This window comes from Apium graveolens, chromosome 7 (assembly GCF_009905375.1).
Source record: "Apium graveolens cultivar Ventura chromosome 7, ASM990537v1, whole genome shotgun sequence".
In the NCBI taxonomy this organism is placed as follows: Eukaryota; Viridiplantae; Streptophyta; class Magnoliopsida; order Apiales; family Apiaceae; genus Apium; species Apium graveolens.
In genome coordinates, this window is record NC_133653.1 from 133,385,847 (window position 1) to 133,399,765 (window position 13,919).

Consider the following 13,919-nt stretch of genomic DNA (forward strand, 5'->3'; position numbering starts at 1 on the left):
TTTCTCCCTTTCTCCATTCTTTCATCTTGCTCTATTTCAAGCTCATAAGTCTTTAGAATGCCATACAGTCTCTCTAGTGTAAACTCCTTGTATTCTTGTGAATTTCTCAAGGAGACTGTCATTGGTTTCCATTCTTTTGGAAGGGATCTCAGGAATTTGAGGTTAGAGTCTTTGGTTTGGTTGACTCTTCCATGCAACTTCAGAGCATTTAGTAGCTTTTGAAATCTACTAAAGATATCAGTGAGAGTTTCACCTTCTTCATAGTGAAAAAGCTCATATTGCTGAATCAGTAACTGCATCTTGTTTTCTCTAACTTGTTCAGTGCCATCACAGATTATTTGAATGGTGTCCCAAACCTCCTTGGCCATCTTGCAATTGATGATGTTGTCAAACATGTCACCATCAACTCCATTGAATAAAATATTCATGGCCTTCTTGTCTTTCCTGACTTGTTCAATATCAGGATCTGACCATTCATGCCTTGGCTTGGAAACTGATGGCTCATTTCCAGTTGCAGCTCTCATTGGTACATGAGGGCCTCTCTCTATGCAATCCACATAGTCCCCATCTTGAGAAAGTAAATGAAGATGCATCTTTACCTTTCAGTGATGGTAATTATCTTTGTCCAGAAAAAGAATCTTGACTCCAACATCCTTCTTGTTCATCTTGCTGTTTGTTATGATATTTAAACTCTTTGTGCTTCAAGAGCTTGCTCTGATACCAATTGTTAGTCCCTAACAATAAAACATGAATTATAGAAGGGGGGGTTGAATGTAATTCTGGCTACTTTTTGAGATTAATTAAAAGTGGTTCTAACTTAACAATATATAAGTGTTTGATTTGCAAAATACGGAATGAAGAGTTAGATAAATCAAAACACAAGTAATTAAAAACACAAGTCTTTAAAAACTTTCTGGTGGATTTGAATGTATCCACCAGAGATATATTATATATCAAGAGAACCCTGTGAAGCTTGAATAGCTCACAGCTACTTACAAATATGAACAACTAAACTTACAGAGAAATGCTACATGATACAACTTACAATTATTTCTCTGAGAATATATTTGCTTAGTCTTCTCTTTGTTCTTCTTGCTACTCTTGGTTTATATATCACCAAGATTATATAGTAATAAGACAAGATAATAAAACAAAACCTATCAAGTCTAATACCATGCTGCTTCACTACTCTATTCCAGCATCTTTGAATATCTTCATAATAGCATGGAAATGGTAATGCTTCTTTGTTCTCAAAAACTCAGTTGAATAGGCTGCCACATTCATTTTGCAACACTCGACGCATGTGATTGTGTTGTCACTGTCAACAGATGTTTGAATTGATCATCCGTCACGTACATGATTATCATCCGTCGGGTTGCCTTGTTGATCATCCGTTGGTGGTTTTGTTGATCATCCGCCGGGTAGCTATTTGACACTTGACTTCATTTCACTTATGCAGAATTACAAGACGTCTTATATTTATAATTAATCAACCTATTCTGCATATCTAATTAAAGTCAACATGACTTATATACTACTATAGAATCTATACAAAGGTGTTTACAGAAATGTGCTACATGACTTATTGTTACATAAGCTACTCACTCGATGGATGTCAAATCATCATCCGTCGGGACTATATTGAGTCATCCGTCGGGACTATATCTGATCATCCGTCGAGTGCTACATTTTTCACTAAGTTGAATCTACTAAGGTTTTTTGTTAATGTAATCATCAAGTTCATAACATATTCCAAACATGGTTAGAGTTGGTATCTTTGATTTTGAAGTGGATGCTTCTCCATGCTCAAAATCCATGAGTGCATAGTTTCTAACCTCTTCATCCGCATCATCAACATCAGTATCATCCCAACTCTTTCCTTCTGCAATATAAGCTTTTCCAGACTGCTTCATTAAGAGAGTTTCATACTTTGCTTCTAGTTCAAGATAGGCCTTGTCTTTCTTCACCTTTTTAGGCTTTCTGCATTCAGTAGCAAAGTGACCCAACTCATCACATATGAAGCATCTTATCTTTGATCTGTCCACAGATCCTGTTTTGTAGCCACCTTTGCTAACTGAATTGTACAGAGCTTTTGGTTTCCAATTATTGTTGTTTGAAGACTGTCCCTTGCCTTTAAAAAAACCTGGTTTCTTGACTCTTATGTTGGATAACTTCCTAGCCAAGTAAGACATGGATTAGTCCATTTTATCTAGCTCATCCAAGGTATAATATTCATCTTCCTCCAGCTCCAATACAACTTGCTTCTAAGGTCCTTTGTTCTTTTGTTCCATAGCTTGAACAACTGAAACTTGATCATCTTGCTCATCTTCATTTTCTTCTCTGTCATTCACAATTAAAGCACTTGAACCATCAACAACATGACCATGGTGTGCTTTCAATGACTTTCTTTGCATCATTTCAAGTTCATAAGTTTTCAAGATTCCATATAGAACTTTCAAAGTTATTCTGCTTAAATATCTTCCTTCTCTAATAGCTGATATTTTCTGTTCAAGATGGTCAGGAAGAGCTAGCAGAAACTTTAGGTTAACCTCCTCAACTTCATAATATTTATCATGTAGCTACAAGTCATTTATCAATTTATTGAACCTTTCAAAAACTTCAGTAATTCCTTCTTTTGGTTTAGCCATAAACCCCTCATACTGAGAAACAAGAATCCTCCTTTGGTTTGACCTAACCTCCTCTGTTCCTTCACATAAGATCTCTATTTTCTCCCAGATCTGTTTGGTTGTGTCACAGTTGACAATGTTATTGTACATTACATTGTCAAGTGACTCTATCAAGATCAGCTGTAAGCCACTATCCAGAGAGACTTTTTCTTTTTCAGGTTCAATATATTCTGAAGGATCTTTAGGAGCATAATGTGCTGGAATGACCATGTCTTCATCTATAGATTCCTCAACTCTTACCATGGGAGTGAAAGGCACATTCTTGAGGATCTAAATGTATAGAGGATTGGCCATCCTGATGAACAACAACATTTTCTTTTTCCATAGTGTGTAGTTAGATCTGTCAAAGGTAGGAATTTTGATAAATCTAAGCTTCTGTGTATTCATTCTTCCAAGACCTTTAATCTGTTTGCTTTCAGATTTTGCTCGATACCACTTGTTAGTAATGGATACAACATAGAGGGAGGGGGGATGAATGTGTTTTGGACAATTTTAATGGATTTTTTTGAACTGTTAAGAATAGTGAACAGAGTACTGTCTTATAGAGATAGTATGCTTTAACAAGAATAATAAAACATGCAAATGAACACACTATCTTTCAAAACTCACTTAATTTTATATAAAAATTAAGCTAGTATTTTGCTACAAATTTCTGGGTTCTTAGTATGTTAAGAACTCAGCTTCTCTCTTGAGAGTTACAAGAATTTTAGATCTATTTGTTACAACTGAAATAAAGCATCCATTGCTTACTTTATAGAACAATAACCACTGGTTTTACACAGCATGCAATAACATGTACTAAACCCTACTTTAAGTTAACTAAAACTTTCTATTTTTGGCTTAGTGTATCTTTGAAAATCGTGCATGTCTGTGACTTTACTTTGTAAGTTAATCTTGGCCTGTGATCTTGTACTCTACAAGCTACTTTTGTAGACTTTTCAAATCATTGATTGATTTGTTTGTTGATTGATAATCTTGGATATTTAACTGGTCTGCACTTTGTACTTTGAGTTTTACCTCGAGATCTCCAGTTTGGTATATAGAGAACTTGACATCTCGATAAATATAGTGGCTTATGGAGATCTCTTATTACTTTATAGTTGTTGTGACTTATCGAAGTCTCTGAGTTCTCGAATGTGAGATTGACTTGTCGAGATCTCTGAGTTCTCGAGTATAATCTTGGCTTATCGAGATCTCTGAGTCCTCGAATGAACTTGACTTATCGAGGTCTCCATTTCTTTGCATGTAGAATTAACTTATCGATATCTCTGAGTTCTCTAGTGATATTTTGACTTGTCGATATCTCAGAGTTCTCTAGTAAAGAAATGACTTGTCGATATCTCCAATCTTCATGTCTTCAACTTGACTTGTCTATATCTCTGAGACTTCTTTATAAGCTTTTCTTGACTTCTCGATAAGTCATTCTGGAGTTCTCAAATGACTTCTCTATAACACTTAATCTGTGACTTGTAGATTTCTTGACTTAGAATGTTTTTCCCAAAACAGATTTATTCAACTCAAACTTCTTCACACTTTCTCTACGGCATGATCTTCATGATCCTCTTCTAGAGTTTATTCTTAGGCTTGGGACTGTTTACAGAAAAAATACTCTAGTCTAATCTATTTTCATTTTTATAGACTTAAGTGATATAATACAAAATACAAACTTAGATTATCATACAATTTACTTAAGGCTGTCATTTTGACTTAGTCTTGTTATAGTACATGCATGTCTTTCACAACACTTGGCCATGAGCTTCTCTTCTTCTAGTTGCATTCTTTTTTGAATCTTTAGTTCAAGCTTTGCTTCTTCTTCCTTTCTGATCTATTCTCTTATCTCTCCCAACCTCTTCTGTTTGGCTTCTTCTATTTCTTTCTTATTGACCTGGTCTTTTTGGTTCTTCTTCCCTTTAGCTCCAATTCGGTCAAAGACAGATCTCCCGGATTGCTGGGAGTCTTCGGACTCTTCCGGTTCCTCCTATAGTTTGGCTTCCTCCTGAACCCGAGCTTGCTCTTTCCTATAGAGTCGGACTGTTTCTGCTAGCTCATTGCTGGTCAAGTTGGCCATATGTTCCTCAGCCACTGCAACATTGGTATACTTGTACTGGTTTAGCTCAATAAGGTTCCTGGCATCCCGGGGCATCACCACTCTCTCCAGAACGGGGGTGTGTGTCAATAGTTTCTCCTGGAGGGTGTCCCGGTTGGCTCCCGGGTCCTGTGCCTGGGAGTGGTCCAGGTCATGGACCTGGGTACTAGCAGAGGGTCTCCCAACAGTATTATTTCCTGCTCTTACCATTGTTTCAAATGTATAAACAACAACTAACCAAGATTTTAAGAAAACAATATCGATCTAAGATTTCTTTTTGAAATAACGAAAACCACCAAGAACAACAACAAACAACTTTCTGGGACTAGTTCAAACAACTTTCTGGGACTAGTTAACACTATCGTAGAATAGGTGCAGCTGAGTCTTAGAACACAAAGGTAATATGTGAACAAAACAAATTTGGGGTTCCAAAATGACCAAAACTATCTATAGCACACACAAATGTGGCTTAAATCAACAAATAAGGGATCACACAAACATGACCTAAATTAACGAGCACACACATACGTGGCTTAAATAAACAACATTCATAGTTGTGAGAGCTAGGTTGCCTGGGTTCTTACAGGTTAAAAAATGGACTTTTTTAAGAGTTTGCTGGTGAAGTTGAATCCAGGGGCCCCAAGGATGGAGAGCCCCTCCTTCTAGCGCCAAATGATAACTCATGGGTGCGAGGTTGCTCCTTCGACGTCGCGCCTGGATCCTTCGCTGCGGTTGCGGTGTAGCTGTTGTGGGGTTTCTGCAAAATTACACTGGAAAGGGGGTTTGGATCTCGCGGCGCCTCCGGTGTGAGAGTAAGAACTCACTTCTCGGGAAGATGAAGATATATAGGAATCAAATGTGGTTGTGTGTGTATATGGGTGTATGAGAATGATTAACCCAAAACCTCCTCTCCTTGGACTATTTATAGACCAATAATAGGGTTTAGGGGTCGTTACCTTTGAACTGTAGTCGTTGGATCTGGGAGCGGAGAACACCTGACTGGGATGGATGCTTACACGTGTCTTGCTGGGAATGGCTGATAAAATGTTCTAAGGAATGTTCAAAGAATTCTCTAACACGCGCTAGGCTATTCTCAAACAAACATCGCTATCACGCGCTTGGTCATGTGTCTCACGTGCTAGGATGGAAGGATTAGTTGGCTAGGAGCCGCGTGTCTGGATCATAGGTGAGCGGGACTGGGTGATGCTTATCGGGCCGGACTAGGACCAGAATTGAGCAGGACTTGGTTGAGCCGGACCAGGACCCTCCTGGACGCTTTATGTCTTATCACCATCATTTTAAACTAATTCACCAACTCAATAGTTTGTTTACCTCAACGGTGACACAATTAAAGAATTTTCTAATTTAGAGAACATTGTTGCAAAAAAATATCTATTTTTTCGTGATATCCCGACGCGGCAGATACACCCACTTGTGCTCAAAGCCAGCTCCGGTTGGTGGCATCTTGCACATTTGTTATATTAAAATTTAAAGGCAAAAGGGAAGTAGAAACAATGAAAAACATTTCTACATGTGCTTCGTAATTTATACAGTAGAGTGAAGTTAAGCTTGTTGATATAAAAAATACAACAACAATATCATTGGGCCTGAATGATCTGGCCCAATACGGAGAAGATATTTTTGTAATAGGCCCATGGCACATATTCGATCGAAGAAGCTGTGGTTTGAAGGTTAATCCCCAAAAGAAACACAAAACAGATGAAACAATTGAATTGTGCAATAATTGTATATATATCTATCTATACCCAACTTATCTCGCTCGTTCCTGTAAGTATACATCTACTCCGCAATTGTTATAATTTGTTGTATGTTGAAATATCTTCTTCATCTTACGTAACCAATTAATGTTTGTGTAGTTTAACATCTCAATTCGATGCATGTTTTTTGTTCTTTATGAAACTAAGTTGACCCATTAAAAAAGATCCCCTCGTAGTTTACCCACCAAAACTTAGATCCTTTGCTATTAATTAACACTAGTTTTGATTTGACTGTTTTAGAAATCGGGTTTTGTGGGGATAGTAAAATGAAGATGATATGTATAGATTGTTTCCGTTGGAAGGAATTGTCTGGAATGCTATTTGTGGTTTCCTGGGTTAGTGTGTATTACCTATTAACTATGTATCTTGTTTCAATTATTCACGCAGGAGCCTTAGTTACGGTTTCATTTAAGTCTTTCCATTTATTTTTTAAGTTACCATCTCCCGTGTTAGAGCAAATCCAAGCCGGCTATATTCATTAGCTAAAATAGTACAAAATAGATATTATATAAAATTTGTTGAACCTTTAAACAATTGTATTTCGATGGTATTAGCTAAAATGATTAGCTATATTTGAAAAGAGTTTTTATTGTTATTTTTAAATTTCAATAATTATATTAAATGATTGTTTTTAACATATATAGTTGTGAAGAAATTATTAATAACAAACTAATTATTTTTTTTAGTGAATACAAGTGAAATTAAAATATTAAATTAATTAAAACATATTCAAGGATATTATTCTTATAATATAAACATCAGAAGAATTAGTTAAAAACATTATGTATATATATTATAAAATATTTAAGTAATTTTATTATTATATTATTTTATTAATAATTTTAAAAATATAAAATATATATTAAAATTTTTATATAAGTATTTAATAAATTTGGTTAACAATGGAAAAAATATAGTTTTAGTTAGAGTTGTGGTTTTTTTACATATCATCTATATTTTTGAAATTATTATTGCCACGTAGGTTTTTAATGCTAACAGGTACATCCCCTTGGAGATGCTCTTAGGAGAAAATCATTAGAACATGTTAGTTCCATTAAATAAGAAACTTTAAAGTAATTTAATTTTTTGTGTGTGTAATAAGTGAAGTTGACTTGAAAAGTACGAATATGTATTTGTTTCAATTGCTTATATTGATTTCCTAATATGACTTCATATCTATGAAAGGTAATTTCTAGTACTTATTTTCTTTTCTTTTTTTAAATTATATATTTTATAAGTTAAAAATTGCTAATGAATTTTCAAAACTGATAGTAACTCCTATGATAGCAACATATGAGACAGAAGTTAAACTTCACTTATGAGTAAAAATAGTAACTTTAAATATAAGTAAGTTTTTGTGTGAAACATAACTTAAACAATCACTAATTGATTTTTATATCTTGTAACACTTTCCATCTAAAGGCTTGTATATTTTTGGGACTAAAACGTGGATCACTAGAAACTTGTCACTAAGATGATACATAAACTTAGTCTCCGAATTATTATTATTTTATCAAACTAAAACTTAGGTTGTATAATTTAATAAGATCACTAAAACTGTCTATAATTATTTATTTTATACACTTTAAATGTGCGTCAAAATTCAAAGGACTACTTAAAGGGGTTGAAGGGAGTAGTTGTCACCCCCAATGTGTGTTCTCCGTTCCTAAGTTAAAAAAAATTCTCGCATTCAATATTATACTTTGGAATTGTCAGCATTTTAGATTCACATGGATTATATCTCAACAGCCCATGGGTTGGTAGTTTGTGAGGAGCAATTTTCAGATATAATGGTTAATTGAGAAATTTGTGTATAAATGTATATACTTTTTTGTATTTGATCATCCTTATTCTTGTCTTTAATTGTGTGTTTATCATCATGTATGTATAGTGACTTGCACATGCAGGTCGCTTTATGGCTTTTCATTTTGTCTTAATGAATAACTAAGATTTTCGATTTTTTTTTGCTAAATTAAGAATATCGATGTTATTCACTAGTTTATGTGCTTTTATCTGAACTTAAGAGTAACAAGTTATCACTTTATTTCTTTAATTTATGTTCTATGTTTTATCCTATGCGCGTTTTAAGTAAAACAGGGGAAGCGTATTATACTGTGATTGGTGAGATATGGTGAAGGAGACCGAATATTATGAAACTCTGGGAGTCAGTGTGGATGCATCTGCTGCAGAGATAAAGAAGGCATATTATGTTAAGGTTAGGCATCTGACAATTTGTTTGACTTGTTGACTACAACACAATGTTGGAATGCTTTTTTTTTGCTAAATAATTCGAAATGCACTAAATCAACATATTATAGATGTTGACAATGATATTATTTCATGATTGTTTTTGTAATTGCATTCGTATTTGTCTATTCAAATCAGAAGCAAATTCATTATCAGAAAATGACTATGATAATTGATAGCTGATATACATTTCATGCTAGTTCTTTAACACCTTTCTGCACCAAAAATAAATAAATTCAATGTTCAATTTGATTGTGCTGGAACATGCATATCTATTTTTGCTCATCTAAAGTTGCTCATCTAAAGTGTAAAATTTTTTGGTCAATCTTTTTTATTTATTCATGTAGCCTGAAACAGGGTTTAATTGATGACACTTGAGTAGTAAAAAGTATATTATGTTAAAGAAGGCATATTATGTTAAGGTTAGGCATCTGACAATTTGTTTGACTTGTTGACTACAACACAATGTTGGAATGCTTTTTTTTTGCTAAATAATTCGAAATGCACTAAATCAACATATTATAGATGTTGACAATGATATTATTTCATGATTGTTTTTGTAATTGCATTCGTATTTGTCTATTCAAATCAGAAGCAAATTCATTATCAGAAAATGACTATGATAATTGATAGCTGATATACATTTCATGCTAGTTCTTTAACACCTATCTGCACCAAAAATAAATAAATTCAATGTTCAATTTGATTGTGCTGGAACATGCATATCTATTTTTGCTCATCTAAAGTGTAAAATTTTTTGGTCAATCTTTTTTATTTATTCATGTAGCCTGAAACAGGGTTTAATTGATGACACTTGAGTAGTAAAAAGTATCATAAATAATTTTATATTGTATGAAATTAAAAGCTCATTTGGTTTGTGTAGGCAAGAGGAGTTCATCCTGATAAGAATCCCGGAGATCCAAAAGCTGCACATAATTTCCAGGTAATATTTTATATACATCTACTTTTTTTTCAATTAGGTTTCTTGTAGTCATATGTGTTTTCCGTCTTTAGTTTTATTTACTGCCTTGACCTTAAGAACTGGATGCAGATATGATTTTCCAAGTTTGTTTAGATATCACCGACTACAACTAAACCTCCTGTATAAATGGGTGTTTGCTTAGCATTTAATGGGAAAATTAAAGTAATTTAATTTATAAGTAATTTCTTAAGTTTAATGGGTTTAAAGTTTGATACGACCATAATCAAGAATTAATCCTTATTTGCTTCAATATGGTGTTGTTGACTACTCTATATGTTTTCCCTGTGTGCGGCTCATTACATAGGTACTTGGAGAGGCTTATCAAATTTTGAGTGATCCTGAAAAGCGTGAAGCATATGATAAGAATGGAAAATCTGGAGTACAGGGGTAATTATCCATAGTTTGTGGTTTTTAAGTTTCATAGCTAGGAACTTGCTCTCGTAATAAGGTGTTTCTTTTCCTTTAAGAGTGAGTGATGTAATAATTTATGTTCAGTTTCTTAATTTATTAAAACTTTTATTGGCCACAGCTAAGGAGTACTTGCCATTATTCCAATTAAATACAGGCATATTATATTAGTAAGTAGTAACTGAGTAATAAGTAATTTTAGGAGATAGTATATTTTTTGGATGTGAGTTCTGCTGCTGACCCCTAATATCTCAGGAAGGAACCTGAGATGAACTCTCTCTCTCTCTCTCTCTCTCTCTCTCTCTTTCTCAATGATTTGTAATCATCATTTCTCGTTAAGAAGATATACATCTTTTCTCTGTTTTCTTCAGGGAATCCATGATGGACCCTTCAGCTGTCTTTGGCATGCTTTTTGGGAGTGAGTTATTCGTGGATTATGTCGGACAGCTTGCATTGGCTTCTTTGGCCTCTGCAGAGCTTGATATAGATGCTGAGGATCATGAAGTCCGCACACAGAAAGTTCGGGAGAAGATGAAGGTTTATTTTGCTTGACTATGGTCAAATAAATAATCATGATGTTCATTGCTAACTTTTCACACAAACTACAGGCATTACAAATGGAGAGAGAAGAAAAACTTGTTAAGTATCTGAAAGATCGTCTTCAACCATTTGTTGTAGGTCAAACTGACGAGTTTGTGAATTGGGCAACATCTGAATCGCGCCATCTTTCTAAAGCTGGTAGGACATCTCCTCTTCCCTCCTTTCATGCTTTGATGTTGTGATCCCTTGGTTTGAGGAATTTGAAACCCAACTTCCTTTTCATCATTACCTCCTGAAATTGAACGAAGCATGTTCTTGTGAAGAACTATATAGATTCACGTGACCTAAAGAAAATATTAGGAAAAACTATAGAAAAGGCTGGAAACACCCCAAAATACAGCGTTATGTTAGTAACTTCAGATGGCTGCACAGTACTTGATCAGTTAATACGTAATAAGATGTCATAAAAATCTGATTTTGCACTCTAAAGTATTTTTACTTTTCTCCCATTTATTTTCAATAAAATCAAACAGTTGTGCGTTTCAACAGTAGGTGACCATATTATTTTCATCTTTCTATTTGTACCATTTTCTAATTTACTTGTGTTATGTTCTTATATATTCAGCTTTTGGAGAGGCAATGCTACATACTATTGGTTATATCTACACAAGGCAATCTGCAAGAGAACTTGGAAAGGATAAGCGATATATGAAGGTTCCATTTTTGGCAGAGTGGGTACGAGATAAAGGTCACATGATAAAATCACAAGTTTCAGCGGCTTCAGGTGTAATAGACTTATTATAAATAGATTATGAAGTTCTTATTGTTTTGGTCTTAGAATTTAGCACAACTATACTGTTTCCCTGTATGTAGGTGCCGTGTCTTTGATACAAATGCAAGAGGAGATGAAGAAGTTAAATCAAGGAGAAAATAAGGAAGAATCCATAATTAAAGCCTTTGAAGAAAAAAAGGATGCTATGGTTCAGTCCCTTTGGCAGCTTAATGTAGTAGATATTGAGACGACTTTGTCACGAGTGTGCCAAGCAGTGAGTTCAGCATTGTTTAGAAAATAGTAATTAGTTATATATGGTTGATTGTCATGTTTTGTCAGGAAAATTATATTGCTAATTGACCTTAATGATCTGCAAACTCCTATGTACGTCCAGCTTTGAAATTACATATCAAAGGGACAGGAAAATGAATATGTGCTATGATGAAATCTGTCGAAACTAATCTCGTAGTGATATTGGTGGTCAACGTATGTGTTATGAGTTACTTTTGAGTAGTTGCAAGGACTGCACCTTTTAAACTGTTTGAAGATAACATTGTAGATGTCTAGGACCATATTGCTCTCTGTCTTGTTAAATAAGATGTGCATAGTGGGGAAGATGTGAACTTTAACCGCTTTTCAGTTAACTGTAGACATCTTCAGCCTGTTCTTACCCAAAGTATAACTGAGCTTTGGTACAGAACTGGTGTGTTATTTATTCAAACATTACTTGGTATGTCTATAAAATGGACATTTTTATGTATTAGGTGTTCTGCCTATGTAGAATGCAAATTGTCTAGGCCCAGGTGACGCGTAGCATGTCTGATAGCCTCAGGGTCATAATCTCATAAATCAATACCAGTTGATATCTTTTAATTCTGACCCTAAACTTATTTGCATATTAAAGAAATGATTTGTAGCTTCTTGTTTTTTTTTCCTTTTCTGCTTCAGGTTCTTAGAGATACAACTGTATCAAAGGATGTTCTTAAGCAACGGGCGAGAGCAATGAAAAAGCTTGGAACTATCTTTCAAGTAAGCTGCTGCCTTGACAATCTTTCTATATGGCTGTTGCAAAGATATAAATAAAGCTAAGATAATGGTGTAGTTTAACTGAGTAAGATTGTAGATGAAAAACTTTGAACTTTCTCTTCTATTCGTTTAATTGCTAGGTGTCTATGGAATAGTCCTCCAACTCCGGTAATCTGTGCATTTTTTGTTTAGAATTTTGTATATATATATATTTTAGCCAAATATTATTTAGAAAGAGATTATTTCATTGGAATAAGTTATGAAGAAACGACCAAAGAGTTATATGTCACTAACATACTTGAAATAACTGAATAAGTGCTGCCCTTGTGATCTGCATCCAAATTTATGAATTGTCATACATTTTCTTTTGGTTTGATAAGATGTGTTCACTGCTCTCAGGGTGCCAAGGCAGCTTACAGCCGAGAGAACAGTCTCCGCCATGAAGACAAAAGCGATGACCGTCTGAATGCTACTTCATCCAAGTGATGCTAGTAATTATTTCCCTTCAAGGGGATGTATGTTGTGTATGTTTGGTTGATCTTACATATGTCGTGCTCATTTCCTTATTAAAACAATCTCAAGACACGGTAATATGTTGTAGAAACATGGCATTATAACAGGAGAGTCAACTCTGATGTATGTTTGTGAACCTGCAGTTTGTAATCTTTGTTGAAGCACAGACCTTAAAGTTAACCTTTCACTGTTAGTTGTGTTGTATATTTTTTACCTTCCCATTTTATTACTTCAAGTTTTGTAAACATGCAAGAACTCTACATGCAACAAATACAAGAAAACCTCAATTTTTACATTTATTTGATTTGAAGGGCCTTTGGGTTCTTGTGCGAGGAGAGCTGAGCCAGTTGGCTTCTTGATCTCCTTTTAGTTGATTCTTAAAAGCATAGACATAAAATCATTTGCATCAGTAGTAATACAACTGTAGTATGCCTGACTTGGACTATAGACAAATCTTTTAAAAAAAAAAAAGATCTTTATGGTACATGTATCATGTGGACATAGCGGAACCGGAACCAAAATTTAATCTGGATTTAATAAAAAAAATTATATTAATTTTCAACTAAAAGTTAGAATTGAAGAAATTTCTCTACAAAATTTTCGGTTCAGACTGAAAAATCAAATTGTACCGAGCAACTATGAATTCAAGTTTTGAATAACTACCGAAAATAATATTAAAATTTAGAATTTGTGTTATTAGTTCTAAACAATAAATGCAAATAATTAACTGACAACTACTATTATTAATAGTATGATTAGTATGATTATTAAGATTATATTCTCTTAAACAATTAATTTTTACGGATATAAATTATTAATATTAATCTAATTATAAAAATATATGATTAAAATATTTATTAATTAAATTAAAATTACTATA

At 34.0% G+C, this 13,919-nt stretch overlaps 1 protein-coding gene across 2 annotated transcripts; it reads left to right on the top strand.

The window, feature by feature from the left end:
- Positions 1-6,402: 6,402 nt before the first annotated feature.
- On the top strand, positions 6,403-13,232 carry LOC141671742 (chaperone protein dnaJ 10-like). Of its 2 annotated transcripts, none has more exons than XM_074478070.1 (10): positions 6,403-6,561; positions 8,641-8,766; positions 9,682-9,741; positions 10,085-10,167; positions 10,560-10,725; positions 10,797-10,926; positions 11,354-11,512; positions 11,602-11,774; positions 12,449-12,529; positions 12,926-13,232. In XM_074478070.1, the coding sequence occupies exons 2-10, from the start codon at positions 8,680-8,682 to the stop codon at positions 13,010-13,012; spliced, it is 1,026 nt and encodes a 341-aa protein (XP_074334171.1). In that variant the 5' UTR covers positions 6,403-6,561; positions 8,641-8,679; the 3' UTR covers positions 13,013-13,232. The 2 variants fall into 2 exon arrangements, with proteins under 2 accessions (XP_074334171.1, XP_074334172.1); XM_074478071.1 differs by having other exon boundaries at positions 6,415-6,561; positions 8,649-8,766.
- Positions 13,233-13,919: the final 687 nt, after the last annotated feature.